This window comes from Nothoprocta perdicaria, unplaced genomic scaffold (genome assembly GCF_003342845.1).
Source record: "Nothoprocta perdicaria isolate Ctin4 unplaced genomic scaffold, notPer1 scaffold_331, whole genome shotgun sequence".
Classification (NCBI taxonomy): domain Eukaryota; kingdom Metazoa; phylum Chordata; class Aves; order Tinamiformes; family Tinamidae; genus Nothoprocta; species Nothoprocta perdicaria.
In genome coordinates, this window is record NW_020455568.1 from 394,021 (window position 1) to 410,863 (window position 16,843).

The 16,843-nt window shown below is 48.0% G+C and overlaps 3 protein-coding genes across 4 annotated transcripts in view; all 3 read left to right on the top strand.

Annotated features, from left to right (window-relative positions):
* The window catches only part of LOC112950992 (CMT1A duplicated region transcript 1 protein-like), a 10,149-nt gene extending 6,805 nt beyond the window's left edge, over window positions 1–3,344 (top strand). Inside the window, exons 7-10 of the mRNA XM_026043617.1 lie at window positions 970–1,091; window positions 1,638–1,786; window positions 2,273–2,415; window positions 2,961–3,344. Of these exons, the coding sequence (XP_025899402.1) occupies window positions 970–1,091; window positions 1,638–1,786; window positions 2,273–2,415; window positions 2,961–3,150 (604 nt within the window). The 3' untranslated portion in view covers window positions 3,151–3,344. The remainder of the gene's footprint in view (window positions 1–969; window positions 1,092–1,637; window positions 1,787–2,272; window positions 2,416–2,960) is intronic.
* A 27-nt stretch (window positions 3,345–3,371) lies between these two features.
* Window positions 3,372–6,690, top strand: LOC112950985 (F-box/WD repeat-containing protein 10-like). The gene is made up of 3 exons (XM_026043608.1): window positions 3,372–3,651; window positions 4,550–4,717; window positions 5,840–6,690. The coding sequence occupies exons 1-3, from the start codon at window positions 3,378–3,380 to the stop codon at window positions 6,688–6,690; spliced, it is 1,293 nt and encodes a 430-aa protein (XP_025899393.1). The 5' UTR covers window positions 3,372–3,377.
* Window positions 6,691–8,366: 1,676 nt separating this feature from the next.
* Window positions 8,367–13,936, top strand: LOC112950991 (Golgi apparatus membrane protein TVP23 homolog B). Of its 2 annotated transcripts, none has more exons than XM_026043615.1 (7): window positions 8,367–8,394; window positions 9,154–9,236; window positions 9,633–9,777; window positions 10,893–10,982; window positions 11,626–11,757; window positions 11,847–11,975; window positions 12,472–13,936. In XM_026043615.1, exons 1-7 carry the CDS (start codon window positions 8,383–8,385, stop codon window positions 12,502–12,504), a joined length of 624 nt encoding a protein of 207 aa, XP_025899400.1. In that variant the 5' UTR covers window positions 8,367–8,382; the 3' UTR covers window positions 12,505–13,936. The 2 variants fall into 2 exon arrangements, with proteins under 2 accessions (XP_025899400.1, XP_025899401.1); XM_026043616.1 differs by lacking the exon at window positions 8,367–8,394 and adding an exon at window positions 8,859–8,873.
* Window positions 13,937–16,843: the final 2,907 nt, after the last annotated feature.

Below are 16,843 nucleotides of genomic sequence, written 5' to 3' on the forward strand. Positions count from 1 at the left end.
AGGGAGTAAACATAACCTCCATCTGCATAGGACAGCTTCTCAATTTTCTAATTTCATCTAATGCTGAATGATTAAAATAGGGAGATACTTAGGGAAAACCTATGGGTTTTATCTAAAAAAAACCAAGACATATTTCTAATAGGCACTTACAGAACGATTCTGGCTTTGCTAAGGTGACTATCAGCTTCAGTGGGGCTGAGGTTCCTTCCTGAGACCTTGAAATGCCTCTTGGGTTAAGTAGCTTCAACACCTGGCACGTGCATCTTCCTATGGGTTTGGGGAACAAAAGCATAGAGTTGTCTCTGCGAAGCGCAGCTGCTCCTTTCCARGCACCGCACATTAAACAAGAGGTGAAGATGGGCAGCTCTGAGGTTTTATTTATCCCTGGATCTCAAGGTCTGTTGATATTACACCTCTGGGTAATATCGCGCTATCAAAGGGTGAAAAGCCAAGCGGAGGGTGTCCAGCTCTGCCACGGCAACCGCACAACCTGCTCACCGGCAGTAGTGAGGAAGAAGGGAAGAAGTTGATGCCCATTCAAATCGGCTCCTCTCCGCCCTTACCTAGTTGGAGGGGAGGATAATTTCTGCTTTTTTGTATGTTTGAGCTCTCTAATGTCYATAGAAGTTACTTTGAGGCCAGCTGGGAAAAAATAAGTTATTGAAAGAGGCCTATCTTTGAAGGCTAACTTGAGGTAAATGTTTCCAGGCAGATTTGGAAGTGGATGAAAAACTGCATGAGGGGAAATATATACATATATATATATATATAAGTGTGTGTGTATATATGTTCATATATATATATAAAAGCCAATTTGATTGTTGCTACAGTAGCACAGCTGAATGACTCCTGGTTTAACCCAGTGCATATGGGAGGGCAGATGCTCCCATTAAGGAGCAATAAAACCCCAAATGATGCATTGGTTTAGTTAGCAATAACTGGATTCCCTTTTTGGTTCTTACTTTGTAGATGCTGGGATATATACAGTGGTGTTTGTACGAAAATCTTTAACGGTCACTCGGGGACCATCACCTGCCTGGATTTACTCAAAAATAAGTTTGTGTCAGGAGCCAAAGACGGGATGGTGAAAGGTGAGAGTTGAAACCAGGAGGCTCCCAATCGAAAGCAAGTTGCAATGACAAATGGGCAGAGCACCTGGGGTCGTGATGGATGTGATAGACAAAGTCTGGCGTTCTGAAAATAAATAGATGAATCGGATGGTCGATTTTATTTGCTCAAACTGCTGTTTACAGAACGCTAAGTTGTGTGCATACATACACATACACAAAGTCTGTGTCCTTGCATAAATTCTCAGTATTTCTGGTTTTATTTAGTTTAAAAAGGCTTTGTGGCTTCATTGCTAGAACAAATCTTGGGAGAGTGGTGTCAATTTTCAGCTTTGCCAGAGATTTCCTTGGTATTTATAAATGATTAAAAGGATATGGCATTTTCTAGACTTTGTATTTTAAAAGGTAGCTGTGTTATTAAACTCGTTAAGTGGATACCCAGCTCCAAGCTGAGCTGCGGGTACAACATGCAGCTGAAATTCCACTAACACCTTCTCATTCCTGCTGTACTCAGCAAAACGTAGCATTGGGACGTGGATATTTAGTGTCTCCCCTCTTTGCTCCTACCAGTGTGGGATCTGGAAAGCAGGAGATGCCTCAGGACTCTGAAGCACAACAGTACCATTTGGGTAGTCAAAATGAACGGCACCCACGTGGTCAGCGGCTGTGACAATGGGCTCGTGAAGGTCTGGAACATGGAGAGCGGCACTCTGATCAAAGTAGGTTTCTTCTTAGGGAGGTAATTCTGTGCTAAATTGTCAAAATCTCTGCCAGTTCATCAGGACTTTCAGGACTTTTTCTGCTAGTTACCTTAGGCGATGTGCAGGATTAGCATTTTTCCACAACTTGTAAAGAAGAGAATCTTTTTCTACCTGAATGGAAACTGGCTGCAGTTCTATGACACACCAACRTATTTAGCATATGCATTGATTATGGAAAATGATAATTCCATGATAGTAGCTAATCATCAGCAGCAAGACCAGAATGTTTCTTATTAGGGACTATTAAACTAACACCGTCCCCCATGTTGGGTATTGGTATATACTGTATATTTTGATCATATCTGATTGACAGATTGACAGATATTTTGATAAAATCTGGTAAAGCTTCTTTCCGTGCAGACGGTCTGGTGCGGGAAGCTGTCTTGCTCTTTGCATCCGGGACGGCTGATGGAAACGGTCACGTTTCTTTGTTCCGCTCTGCAGGTATTAGAAGGGCACCAGGGCCCAGTGAAGTGCTTATCCTTCGACCAGTGGCACTTGGTCACGGGWAGCACTGACGGATACGCCCTGGCCTGGAGCATGGTGGGGAACTACAAGAGGTGCCTGACTGCCTTCCGTCACCCCAAGTAGGAATCGCTTGGCTTGCGGGTCACCCATGAATGATCAATATAGATCTGTAAGGAAAACGTCTCCCTTAAAGGATGTAACATACTTTAATTACCAGCCCTAGAATTTGAAACATCCTTGATTTCAGGCTTCGTCTTAAAAATAAGGTCGGGCAGTAGAAGGTAGTAATAAGCGTATCAGTTTGAGACCTGTAATAACCTCAAATATGTAGCTGCTTGCTCACAAAAAGGATGAATTACTTCCCTTACAGTGTGGTATTTCAAGGATCCCAACCTATATTTACTAGGCTACCACATTATTTGACCAAGAATAGAGAATACTGTGTATGGGAAATTGGACTGAATTACATGCAGTAAAGCCCTACCAACTGTGCACTAGGTCACTGTAATATTTTAATTGCATATGAAAACTGTGAAAATTGTAGTGTCAGCTTGTTTCCATTTGCTTTTGAGACATRAAAATGAGATTTATAATCTAATGGATGGGCTTATCGACACCGGTGGCTCTGAGAAAACTTTGCTGCCGTTGGGGTCTGTTTGAACAGAGCAGTCCTGTTTCTGGAGTTTCTCTATCTCCGAGTCATCAGTGGCTGTGCCGACGGGAAGATCCGCATCTTCAACTACCTGACTGGAAGCTGCCTCAAGGTGATGCGGGCCAACAGCAGGGGGGACCCCATATCCTCCTTCTGTGTTGCAGAAAACAGGTTAGTGACCACGGTTGCCATCAGCCCCTGAACTACCGAACTGCAACCTAATTGTAGGGACTAGATTAGCCAGCAGAGCCTAATTGTAGGGACTAGACAACAAGCGATCGTKGCTTGTCACCTACTTAGGTAAGCAGTGGTTTCCTCACTGTATAAGCAGTGGTTTCCCAAGGTCTGTAACACATGTGAACAAATGGATCCTTCAGCGCAGCGCTAAGGACAGCTCAGCTTTAAAGCCCGTCCCCTCCCCTCTCCAGGATGGTGATCAACGCGCTCAGCTGCCTGCTCATGTTCCAGTTTGAGGACGTCCAGTGGAACTATGACGTAAAGACCGACCGAGAGATGCCAGGGAAGAAAAAGGAGCAGCGCAGAGCRTCCCCGAGCAAGACGCCGGTTCACGTTCTGCGAGTGAAGCGCGGCAAAGTCAGTCCGAAGATGTATCCGCTTCCTCTGGAGACGAAAGATGCTGACCAGCTCATGCTGTCTTACTTGATCTGCTGCCGGTCACCCAAAGGCTGTGCAATATCTCAAAGTACTACACAGTCTTTGCACTACTCTGGCACCGATTTCTAACATGAGCTTTGAAATAGTTTCAAGTGGCCGCTGTGACCTAGTCACTCTGCAGCTTCCCACGCTCTATGGAGCAATCTGGTGGATGTAGTGCGCACCTCAGTGGTTCGGCAAAGGCTTCACAAAAGCCCAGAAATTACACATTTTTGGAASGCTTGGTATAAATTCAACACATTAGTCAACTCACTGTCATTTTCTAACTGAATAATACAGAAATCACTGGTATTATTCACGTTCCCACACCTGGTGTGTGCTGAAATCTGCAGCTGATTCAGTGCTTGAATTATTTATTAACCCTTTCTTCCTTCCACCCCCAAAATCTGCATTCAAAACCTGCCATCACTAGGAAATGCAACTGCACACGAATTGGCACTTTTTAAATAATTTTATGATGATGTTTTTGTAGCCTGCAGCAGGTATTTAGCACAGTCTTTATCACAAACTGCCAGTGCTGCACTGAAACTGTACCGCACACAATGTGATGCGCTGTGAAAGCTGCCGTGTTTTTAAGACCATCCAATGCCAACTTCTCTGGCGTAGCTCTTGCTTGGTGTAAGATCCAGTTTGCAGAAGCAAGAAACAAGCTAGGAATTAACTATATGTTAGTTTCAGTGGCAACAAGTATATACATGTTGAATACATACATATTTAATATTTTTAAAATCAACGTTTGCTACATTATCTTTGGGTTGTCTATGATGTCTTTGCCAAGCAAATACTAATCTAAGCCCTAGCCTTTTAGAACCTGTGGTAAGAGGCAAAGGGGTGGCAGTGTCAGTAATGATATATTAATTTCCCTCACTTTTTTTAAAGTTTGATCACCATTAAAGTTTCTGCAGATTATTAATTCTCTTTTCCAGCTCTCCGCCATGAAATGATGAAATCAGCAGCTCGGCAGTCACCGCAGAATGCGCTCAAGAGCACAGCAGCTTTCAACGCTCAGGAGCCGAAAAACCTTTTCATTACGGATAAGCCAAAGCCCCACATGGTTGGCTTAGAAAAGTCATATTCTGCAAGAACAGGGCCAGGTACTGGTAAGAACTCTTTAAAGCCAGGTTTGACAGTAATTCGAAAAATGAGAGCCCCTAAGGTAAATGAACTGAATAAAAGAAAAAGCAGYGATCTCTGTAAGAGAGTCTGAAGCTCCTTCTGGAAGGGGTTTGCAGTGGGTAAAACAGATTCAATACCAGTTATACAGAAAATCATTTTAAAAGTAAGCTTTTTGCAAACTGTCTCAACCAGCAAATGGGGACATGGTAACTTAAAACTTGAAAATAAAATAGCACTGATCACAAACATGAGTTTGACCATATGGCATTTTTTTCCTTAATTTGTAGCCTTTCCCAGATTTTAATTTCAGAATCAGTTGGAAATTACACAGAAATCTCAGAGCCTAAAAAAGACAGATTTTAAGATCAGCAGAACCGCTTAGATCAGCCGTATGTCTCCATCCCCAAATTTATGGTGCCTGTTACTGAGATTTAAGACCTTATGTATTTGCAGAGCCAACGGTTCTAAACCCTGGGCCTGAGGACCAAGAAGTTCTGATTTTCATTAGTTTATTTTCCTGCATTCTGCCGTTCAGAGCTATAACCTAATGCTGTATGAAACACACTTAGAACGGGCAGAAGTTAACGAGTTTGGAAGTACAGAGCTGTGCTGCAAAGCAGTAAGTGCAAACGGCACAGCGCTGTGAAACCCCGTGGCAACGCGAACTGCTGCATGGCAAGGCCATGGYACCCAGGGTCCTACACTGTATTTGTTAAAATCTTCCTTTCCTGGTAGAGGGCATCACCCCACAACCTGTTGCGGTGTCACACATCAGATATCACCCCCCCCCGGCGACTTGAGACCCCACAGGCAGGTTATGAAGYGTGTCTTGCAATACTAATTCAAATTCAGCTCTGAGTAGTAGTTGTTCAAAGTGGTTTTCAGGCATTGGGAATTTCAGAGATATCCATCAGAGTCTATTCCTCTTTGCAATGCACAGAGCACAAGCTGAGAAAGACAACATCAGTAGCGAGGCTAAGGCTGAGCAAACGGCAGTGGGCATCGGCTTGTGGTAATACCCCGCCAGAGACCACCAGGACTACCCTTGACATCAGCTCTGCTCAGGCTGTGTTCATTTTGTTTTGCTTTTTTGAAAACAGATGCTGAAAGTGAATACGGCTCTTCCCTCTACGCACCCGGTGACAGGAGAGAAGCCGCTCTGCAGCACAAGAAAAGCTGCRCGCTGTCCCCTGACCAGATCCTCCTAACTGTCCGTGCGCTGCAGAACGGCTGCAAGTCGGCTCCGGTYGGCTCCGGGGTGAAGCGCGTGCCAGCAGGCGCAGGGGAACCTCCACGGTGCCAGCAAGAACGCCCTGAAAAAAAGCAAATACCCAAAACCCTGCCACAACACAGAAAGGATCAGACAGCTGAGCTCCAGCGCATGAGATCTAACAGTGACTCTCTGACCATGAAAAGAATTTCAACCCCCTTTGAAAGAAAAAGGCTGCGGCTCAAGCTAATAAACTCTCTGCACGGGCCCCTGGTGAAGTCCTCCATTCCTGCTCCGTCCATCGTACGCCCCACGTCGCACTGCGGAGCGCTGGAAGAAAGGCAAGCTCCRCGCGGCTCCGGGAGGGTCACCGGCCTTCCCGAGGCTGGGGCTCAGCTCATCGGCCGCTTCACAACGTCCTCCGACCCAATCAAATCAACCCCCATGGTCATGCAAGTGAAAACAGAGGCCGTTGCCAGGAAGAAAAGGCCCTTCCTTCAGTACGCGGCAGACCCTTACCGGGTTAACAGCGGGTTCCGGCTCCTGACGAGAAAGCAGCAGGCGGCGTATCAGGAAGCGACGACGGTTCAGTACCGGGCAAAGCAGACGAAGCTCATAGAGGACCGACAGCGAGAGTGCAAGAAGGCCTGGGCCAGGAAAATTAGAGGTCTTCCAATAGGTTCCTTTACCAAGGAGGGGAAAATCCCTGCTCCTGAACTTGGCCTTAATATGTTTATCTGAGATAATCCCTCACTCCAACAAACTACCGCTATCTGGAGCTTCCTAAATATATCAAGTCCCTTATGGTGTCCTTGTGATCCCTCTAGTTTATATATAAACATAAAAGAAATCCCTGTTTTTTTTTCTAATATGTATTTGGGGCTTATTTAAATATTTCTCAAGGCAGCCACTGGGGTGACTCCAGAGATTTGATATTGATAGGTACTCTACATAGGGGTGTGCGTGTGTGTGTGTGTGTATATATATATATATTTATAGTAACTACTGTGGGTTAGTCTAGATGCAGCATTGTTGTTTAAAGACAAGTCTTCCCGGAGAAATGGCTCAGCCATACTGGAACCAAAGCTTTTTTCTTATTAGGTCCTGGAGGTATTTGCTCCATTTTAAATGATGAGCTTGGAAGGTACCTCTGGACAGGGCCTGCTCCAGCCCCCCGGCTCCATCAGGAACAGCAGGAGTGGGTTAAACCAGGTCCAGTAAGGTCTGCACCAAATCAAACTGGCTGTCTTGGAGCATCTCCGAGGACGGAGCCTCCCCAAGCTCTCTGTGCAACCTGTTTCCATGTTCAACCACCTTCGTAGTGAGAAAATGCTTCTCATTTCCGAGCGGAATCTCCCTTGTTTCTGTTTGTGCCTGTTGTGCTGTGAGGACCATATTTAAACCTCTTTGCCTTTCACACGTCACTGTAACTTCATAGGGTACCACGTGTTCTTTGGAATTTAAAACATCTCTTCGGCTTCTTTTACTCYGTGCCTCCCCCCACCCAATATTCACAAACTCTCCCAATCCGTCACTCAAATCCCGGCTCAGGAAGCTTCTTACAGCAAGACTCACAGAACAGGCAGAGCAGGAGGTGGATCAATCCTCAAAATCCCATCAAATCCAGTGGATACTCTCTTATGTATTCAGCTTTGTGCAACGCTCCAGGCTACACTTTATTATCCGTGTTTTAGTCAATCCAAGAAACACTGACTCCAACTTAAAAAAGTCCCCTGGACTGTTTCTATGTGTGTTCTCACGAGTAGTTGGATGCTCAAAGCAGTTAGGAGATATTCCTTTTATAGACCTTTTGAGAACAATTATGCAATGYGTGGCATTCGGACTCATCCCATGTTTGTGCACAAGTGCAAAACCCACAGTATTAAAGGCAAAAATCCTTCCTCCTTCCCTCACTGATGGTTCATTTAAGGACAGTAGCAGAAGCGGAACTCAGGAGCCTACCAAGCCCCCAGCCTTGGAGGTGCTGGGGCTTCAGTGCTGCTTGGCCGTGAGCTCCCTGTGGCTGGCGCCACTCGGCGCTGCAGAGCCGCGCTCCGAGCAGGGCCCGCCCGTGCGCGGCCTCCTGCCGGCCGTTACACACGGGCTGCCACGAGCGGCCCGGGGCTGCCAAGGCCCACGGCAGGTAGGGGGAGACAGCCACGTCTCTCCCCCAACCTCAACGGGCCGCTTCGTTCTCCCTCCTTATGGACAACCGCGCTGAGCCCCGAACGCCCCCGCGCGCGCCGCCAACGGCTCTAACGGTCACTAACGGCCGCCCCCGTGACGTCACCCGCGCGCCGCGGCGGCCACGTCTCGCGCGCCGCCCCCCGCGCCGCGTGCAAGCGCCGCGCGCCCGCCTCCCGAGGGCGGCGCGCGCCGGGATTGGCTCTGCGCGGTGACGTAGCGGCAGCCGGAAGTGCGGCGGTTCCAACGATGTTCCGGCAGGTGAGGCGGGCGGCGGCGGCGCGGCGGGATAGGCCCGGTTCCGCTTCGGTTCCGCTTCGGTTCCGCTTCGGTTCCGCTTCGGTTCCGCTCCGGTTCCGCTCCGGTTCCGCTTCGGTTCCGCTCCGGTTCCGCTCCGGTTCCGCCTCGGTTCCGCTTCCTTTGGCCCGGCCCGCAGCTCGTGGCTGTCATTCCCCTCATGAGCGGCCGGGCGCGGGGGGCCCCGGTAGCCTCAAGGCGCGCGCGAGCGGCTGAGGGCAGGCCGCAGAACGGCGCTCAGCGGGAATTCCCGGCCGCTTCCTGGTCGCTTTGGCCGTTAGACCTGTGGCAAAGTCACAGCCTTTTGAAAGAAAGAAAAAAAGCCTTCAAGTGCCGTGGCCGGTCCCTTGCGAGAAGSCCTATTAAACTGCAGAGGGTTTCAGCCCGTGGCACGTTGTAGCCGCAGCCTTGGTGTGTGATATTCCACAAGGGAAGCGAAGCAGGTGAAYAGTGAGCCCTAGTCTAGCTGGAAAGTGACTGTGTGACTGCAGGCGGGATCCTGGGGCTCCCTGGGTGACTTTATGCAGGTTTCAGAAGGCACAAAACAGACAGTAGAATAGAATCCAGCTGCTATATATTTTTGTTTTGCTTGTGGCTGCATTCTTCCTGTTTTCAAATTATCTGGTTCTTAAGATGTCCTTGTGGTTCTTCTCGTAGTCCCTTGTTGAAGCTGAGAGGAGCGATCCCCTCTTTCTCACGCGGCTCTTTGTGTCTTCYCCTTAGGACAGCAATGACGACACTGAAGATGTGTCCCTCTTTGATGCAGATGATGAAGTATCCAGGAGATCCAAAAAGTCTAAAATAAGGTTTGTGCCTAAATTTTTATGAGGGAGATTCTGGAGGAGTCCTAGACTCAAGTGCAATGAAGGAAGGGCTGCCCCTGTATGTTAATACATGTAGCAGCAAATACTGTTTTTATTTAGTGAGAAGTAATAAGTAATTTCTGGGTGATGGAAAGTGCCAGTTAGAAAAGTGACCCCCCTTCTGGGGGTCCTCAGAGTGAAGATTCTTCCTGAGTACGAGGATTTTCACTGGATGTGACGCTGAGCAGTTTGTGGCGGGGGGAGCCCCGTTCGCAGCACGCGGGGAGGCCGCTCTCGTGCAGCAGGGTCGTTCTTGCCTGCGAGGTGGCAGCAGAGGACGGTGGCAGGGTCGTGCTTGGGAGGCTCTGGCTGTGCTGCACTTCTCGTGTGTCGTTCCAGGCACCCGGTGGCATCCTTCTTTCACTTGTTCTTCCGAGTCAGTGCCATAGTGGTCTATCTGCTCTGTGAGCTCCTAACCAGCAGCTTCATTGCCTGTATGGTGACAATTATCCTGCTCTTGTCGTGTGACTTTTGGGCTGTGAAGGTAAGTCTCTCTCGTGCTTTTTGTTATCTTCATCTTGAGCTGTAAAAATAATTCTATAATAAACTGTTGTGATAGGAATGTAACAGAAGAAGCAACGTTTCTTCACCTTTCCAAGGAAATAATCCCCCAAATACTTCAATTGTTATGAAGTGTTACAAAATAATAACTCTTAAAAAACAGTTTTTAAATGCCAAGAATATYCTGGTCTTTGTGTTATGGCAATAATTTGTTCTTGCACCAAAAACCCACCAGGGTAGACATGAAAACCCTAATTCCTAGTTTACTCCTGTCTTCATTCCTTGGAAAGCTTAGCTTGCAACTTAGGCTGTTGTGTGTAGAATTTTTCATCCTAGGAATTACCAGCTGCTGTATAGTCAACTTTAAATCACACTGCATGGCTGCCTCGTTGCAGCACTTCCCTTTTGCTTTCTTTTTGAAGCAGCTCGTCTCTTCAGTTTCAGGATACAGTTTGGGAAGGCTGAGCTAACGTGGCAGCTCCTTCCTCACGGAGGCAGCAGGCCCATCCCTGTCTTTCCCCTTGCATCAACTTTGAGGTCTTCAAAACCCGCCTGGATGCCACCCTGTGCCACATGCTCTAGGTGTGCCTGCTTGAGCAGGAAGGTTGGACTAGATGATCTGTAGAGGTCCCTTCCAACCTTAAATATTCTGAAATATTCTGAAACTTTCGTCCTTACTGCTTAATGAGCCTATGCGGTTTGCTAGGCCTGCTGAAATGAACCTGGCAAATAAAGCAAGAATAGTCTCCTGCCAGAATAGTTGTCTGAATGGCTTCACTGGGGAATYGGAAGAGTTTCAGCGTGTTAGTGGGTGGAAAACCCTGCCCAGAAGCACAGGGATCTCGTGGCTACCGAAGGGAAGGGTGGCCGTGACTTCAGACTCATTTGCTCCTTTGTCTTCACATCCTGTTCAGTGACTTAGGAAAGCAGTTAGATTAGCTCAGAAAACAATAAATGTATTTCTTATATTTGTAGCTCGATCCCTGTATGTCGTACTACGATGCCTGTGGTGATTGCGTGGTGTCTGAAAGCAGCTGCCTGGGTTCCATCTTTCGTAGCAGAAAATTAAAATCTTACTGCTTTYTATTTCTGCTTCAGAATGTGACAGGGCGACTGATGGTTGGCCTTCGCTGGTGGAACCAGGTGGATGATGATGGTAGAAGTCACTGGGTATTTGAAGCCAGAAAGGTAAAGAACTTTTTTGTATTTTTAATTGTTTAGTTTGATAAAGTCCCTATTAACTAGCAGTAACGTTTGTGAGGTGCGTTGTGCAATGTAGACATTCCAAACACAGTATTTCCAAACACAGATCTGTAACCACCTGCCTGTTTTATGTAGGCTACTGAATAAAGATTATCTCAACCTTTTACATTTCTAATTTTTTTTTATTATTGTGAGTTATTGTTTTGGCTTTGAGAGTAACCTAAAAGTTTCCCGTAACGTGTAGCAAATGTTTAYATGTCATGTTGCAGCCTGCAAAGCTCTCTGGTGTGCAAACATTACTCATTTTACTGTTACCGTGTTGTGTAAACTGAACAATATAGTAAATGCGCTGTTCCCAAAACATATGAGGGCCATTTAGCACCCCAGTAAACGTTCCAAGAAAACTTTGTGCTGTTTCCAGTGCTACTTCTGACAGAAAATTGACAAAAAAAGCTTAAATGGAAACATCTTTTGCAGAAAGGTCTTAATGTAACGTAGAGATTAACTGTGAAAGTTCTGAGTGCCGTCATGTAAAGCRGGAAGCCTGTTGATTTGGGACCGTCTGTAAAAACGCTGTACTCGGTACAGTAAAGCGGCCTGCTCAGATCCATTTTCGTTCTGTTTCTAGGTCTCGGCACARGGGAATAAGAGCTCATCGGAAGCAGAGTCTCGAATTTTCTGGCTAGGTCTAATCACCTGTCCTATGATCTGGGTGATATTTGCGTTCAGCGCTCTCTTTTCTTTCAAAGTGAAGTGGCTGGTGAGTTGCTTTCTGCAGGTCAGCGGCAGCGGGTGCGGGTTACGTGCAGGTGGGTGCCAGTCCTGACGGTCGTTTCTGCCGYGTCTCAGGCGGTGGTCGTCATGGGGGTGGTGCTCCAGGGAGCCAACCTTTATGGCTATATCCGGTGCAAAGTTGGCAGCAGGAAGAACTTGACGAGCATGGCCACCAGCTACCTTGGGAAGCAGTTCTTGCGGCAGGTAAGATTTCCAAGGGTTTGGAAGCCCATCAAGCCTCTGCAGCCAAATCTGTTTCTGTCTGTGAGCTTTTCTGCACCTGGGTCATGAAGTGAATGTTTACTTTCCTCAGGTTTTCTCACTGTAGGCCTGTCTGTCCTTTGCAGGGGGTGGGTGACTTGGTTCTCCAGGTTCATAAATGTTTACGGGAGTTGCCTTTAGAATGAGTAAAAGTGAAATGCTGAGGAGCCTTTCTTCTCAGCAATGTGCTGTGAGTCGATGATCTTGAAGGATGGACTTATGGTTGCGCTCGATGGTCTTGAAGGTCTTTTCCAACCACAGTGATGCTCGGATTGCCTGACYGTGCTCTCTGAAGCTGGGTTTGCTTTGGAATGATTGCAGTGGTTACCCTCTGGTCCAGACCAGTGTCGGGCCCTGGTAGAAGTGCATGTATTGCCCTTGAATCCATGCAGGTGATTGAAATAGCTTTTATCTGTTGTGCTCTCTTTCCGTTCTGCAGACTGTGGCTAAAGATGACCAGACAGCATCTTGAGGATGGCAGAAGCCTTAAGTCAGGCTGGATTTGCAGTGGTGAACTCGGAGAGTGCTACTTTGACCGTGGAATTTGGGAGCTGCATTAACAGTGTGTGAATTAAAAGAAGTAAATAAATTGTGCGAGACTTCAGGTTAACACTCCTAGYAACTTGCATTCAGTTTTTCTCTAGCAGTTGTGTTTCTTCAGTTTGATTTGAATTAATTTGCCTAAACTTTAAAAACCATCCTAGTTGGCTCCCACACAGGGTCTACATGTACTGGATGAACTGAGACAGAAAAGCTGAGCGTTCTTCTTCAGAAAAACCGTGCGTGAGCCCAGGCTTCTGTTAGCTGAGAGCATCCAGCAATTGGCACCTCAAAGAGTTTCAGCTGTAGAGTTACCTGTATTGTGTTCGTAGAGGTAATTGCTACTTACTACAATGTTCAGACCCCTGTTCCTTAGATCTCTCTCTCGTTCTGTGATTTGGGTATCTGAGCTTGTTGAGGTCTCTGGATTTAAAGGACATGCGGCTTTAGTTAGAGGAGGTCTAGTGGAACCCCTGCAAAGTGACTTTGAAGCAGCTCTGGTCTTTTATTGGAGGTCACAGTAACATCTTGCCAAGACCATGAATCAGCCCCTGGGTGTTGCACAAAATCCCTCTTCTACCGTCAGGCCTGTGTCTGAGTGGAGTCTGCGGTGAGAGCAGGTTACAAGGAAAGGTGGGCACACGAGTTCCCAGGCACAGCAAGGCCATGAGTCATTTTGTCAAGGCTGACAAAAGCTGTTAAAATAATGCCATTTAACGTTAAAATGATGCCATGTGGCATCGCTTGGGGGCTGTACAGTAGTAATGTAGTTGATGCCCAGATATTTATCTCCAAGCCCAGGTGAGGGTGCAGCTTAATGTGACCCGTTGGGTCCTTGGCCAGGCCCTCAGTGCAGGATAGTGGGACACGTTGCTGACTGGGTGTTGATAATTCAGCCCTTTAAACCAGAGCAGAATCTGAACTCAAGGCCCTTTACTTCTCACTGTTAAATGACCAGAAGGGTGTTTTAAATACTGCACTTACAGAGTTATCTAAAAACCTGGCRTTAGCGTGGACTTTGCAAGATGCTTACATTTCTTGAATCCAGGCAATATGCTGTTCCATGAATGTGCTCTCCAAGCAGTCCTTGGGCTGAGGAAAAAGTCTTTTGTRTGATCATGAAATTGGAGCTTATAATGTTCATGTAGATGGAAAAAGTGGTGAATTTGGTGCATAGCACTATACGAAAGGGGTTGGTTCCTTCTTGCAATGTAGCTCTGTCAAGGCAGATGCTTTTACATCAGGGGATATTCTGAGCTTCTGATGAGGTCTTTTAAATTAAGAATGTGTTTTCTTTTTTGAATAATGGGTATTGTAAATTGTGGGATTGTATTGATGATATTTTTTTCTGCCTGTACTGTAGCAATACTTGGGAGCTGTACGTTTGTTTAACTCTATGGATTGCTACCTTCTTTTTGTAAATATATATTTATAAATGAAATTAAAAGAAGGCTTTGTTTAACCAGATGAGGTGTCCTTTGTACGATTYATGGCTGTGCTGTGTTCCCAGGCAGTGACATACTGTAACGGGGATTCCTCGTGGCGTTCAGGGATGAAGGTGAAGGGCGGCTCGGGCTCGGACGCCGGCAGCCACACGGGGCCGCACGAGCCCAGGGCTGCCGTGTCCAGCCCGGCGGCGGGGCCTTCCCACGCCTGCCCAGCGCATCCCCGTGGGCTGGGACAGCCACAGCCACGAGGCTCTTGTTGTCAAACGCGTTGAAAGCTGCTCTCCTCTTGTCACAGCTTCCTCCAAGCCACGCCTGGARAATACTGAGGGCTTTTCTGGAAACTCTGGTGTATTCATCAAGGGCGGAGATGGTGATTAGTGCGTACCTTTAAATACAGCCCTCTCTGGCTTATTTTTAGTCTCTCGGCAACCATCCAGTTTGCTGGCTTTGGAGAAGTTGGCATTTCATCCCGTTTGGCTGCAGCGTGGAGCAGCACTGGGTCCCTTATCGCCTCGCTGCTTGGGTGTGATAGCCTTTGATTTGTATTTGCCATCTGCTGGGGTTTCCTGCAAATCGGGAAATGGGAGTTGCAGCCAAACAGGGAGTTCTCTGAATGTGCTTCTTCAGAGGAGCCCGGGGAATCCACGGCAGGCCCATTTCTTCAGCTTTAGCTGCGTAACCGTCGCCCCAGGGCTGGGTGGTGCCTGAATTTTCAGCTTGCAGAAACAGAAATAACCCAAGAGCAACAATAGTAAATATACGCATATTTACTATTTGCTCTGAAACAGCAAAGTGCTTCTCTGTGCCTGCAAGCACCACTGAAAGGTGGGGTTGAAATGACCCTCACTTTGCAGGCAGAGCTGTTCGGAGTCCTCGGAGCACTGGGTCTTGGGCTGCTTGGTGTTTCCTCAGCAAGAAGCCACGGTGACTAAGCAAGAGTGGCACTTGGGGACTCCMAAGGGAGCAGGGCCAGGGGGTAAGGTTGGGTCTGGCTGGGCCCAATGCTGTTTGCAGGGCTTCTGGCAGGAAGGAATTTGGAGCTTCCCTCYTCCCTTTCCATGCAAACAGCTCAGAGTTGGGGACAGGCATCCCATCCTCCTGCAGAACACACTGTGTGGCTCAGTGTTTAAGAGGACGGGCTACGCCTGCCCTGCTGGAGGGCTGCTCGGTCCTGCTGGGTGTGGGACAGCGATAAACCTAGGGCTGAAGCTCCCTGAACAACCCCTGCCCCCTCGAGCAGCCCCTTCCACTGCCCTCCAATTTGYAGCATGAAAACACCCCTGCAGTCACGGCCGGTGCCTGCACTTGGCACCCTCRGCTCGCCCCTGTGCCCCATTTTCACGCAGAATCGGACCCCCTGGGTGAGGGCTAGTCAGTGCTCTCCTGCCTCAGCAGGGGAGAGAAGAGGAGGGTGGTTCAGGCTGCGAAGGTTCCTCTGAGCTGCCGCTTTGCTCTGTCTGCAAGAGCTGGAGGCCTGCAGATTTGGGATTTCAGTTTTCCCAGTGACCCACTGGCGAGACAAAAGAGCACGGTCTCTGCTAGACATACTTGGTGCTGCCTTCCGTTGGTGTCTGCTGCTGCAGATACCCTGTGCTGCAGCACACGAAGAAGGGAGAAGGGCAAAGCAGGGAGGAGAATTTGGGAGGTTTAGCAAGAAGGTGCTTGATGGGGCACTCAGACSTGCTGAGCAGCAGCTATTGGATCCCTTCTTCAAGGAGCTTCAGCATTTGCCAGGATGAACTTTCCCCTTCACTGATGCTCTCCAGTTATTTCTCTCCAGTTATTTTTTGCTTCTGTGAATCCCAGTCTTTGGATATTTGAGCTGTTTGATTGCTTCAAGAGAAAAAAGAAAATCAGTATCTCATTTCCCACCTTCTGCCTCTGGGGAACCAAGGTAAGAGGAAGGTTTATTTTAGGATTAACAGCTCAGTGGGCTCTTACGCGAGTCCTTGGCCTCCTGCACGAAGCCCCCTTGACCTGCTGAGTCACGACTCCTCATGCTGCCAACTTGCTCCAGTCTCCTCCTATTTGGTTCATTTTGGAGAGTTACAAAGAAATGTGTAAACAGCTCCATAGTAACCCGTGGAGTAAATGAGTCACTGCTGGCTTTAGAGCGAAGGGACGGACCSTTAGCTGAGACCTGCTGTTGTGTCTGCAGATTAAAGGAGGCTTCAGGTGCTGAGACTTATTCATGGTTTCCTTCTGAGAGTTTGATTACGTTTAGACCTGCCCCTTTTCTGACTTTGTGACTTCTGCCCCGGCAGATGTATGTTCTTGACCTGCATGCTCTGCCATTCTTGTCACTTTTTTCCCCTTAAATCATGAGTTTTAGCACTCCACGTAATCTGCTTTCCTAAGTGCCAAGAGCCTGGCTCTTTGCTGGGGCTTTGCTCACCTTATGGCCGGAGTCCCCACCCAAAACTCCTCATGCTTCATGATTCTGTGATTCTGTGATTCTGTGATTCACCCAAACGCCCCTCAGAAGTGAATCCCTTTTTTTCACAGCTTTTCAGCCTGTCTGCATGAGCTTCCTGGCGTCAGGTTGCGGGTCGTGCCCGGGAGCCTGCTTTAATTGGGCTTTGAAGCCTGGAGCTGGGCCTAGGAGAGCAGGCAGCTGGGATCTGCCTGTGGGCCCTGCGCRCGCACGCTTCATCCCGCCCGACCCTCGCAGCGGCAGAGGGAGCTCTTAAGCTTTTCTCGTTGATTTTTTTTTTCCCTTTTCCCTCTTAAACCGCCCTCCGCACTGGAGAGGGCAGCTGGCGCAGAGGGAGCTCCCTGTCCACCCGGCCGCCTCCCTGTCCGCCCGGCCGTCTCCCTGTCCTC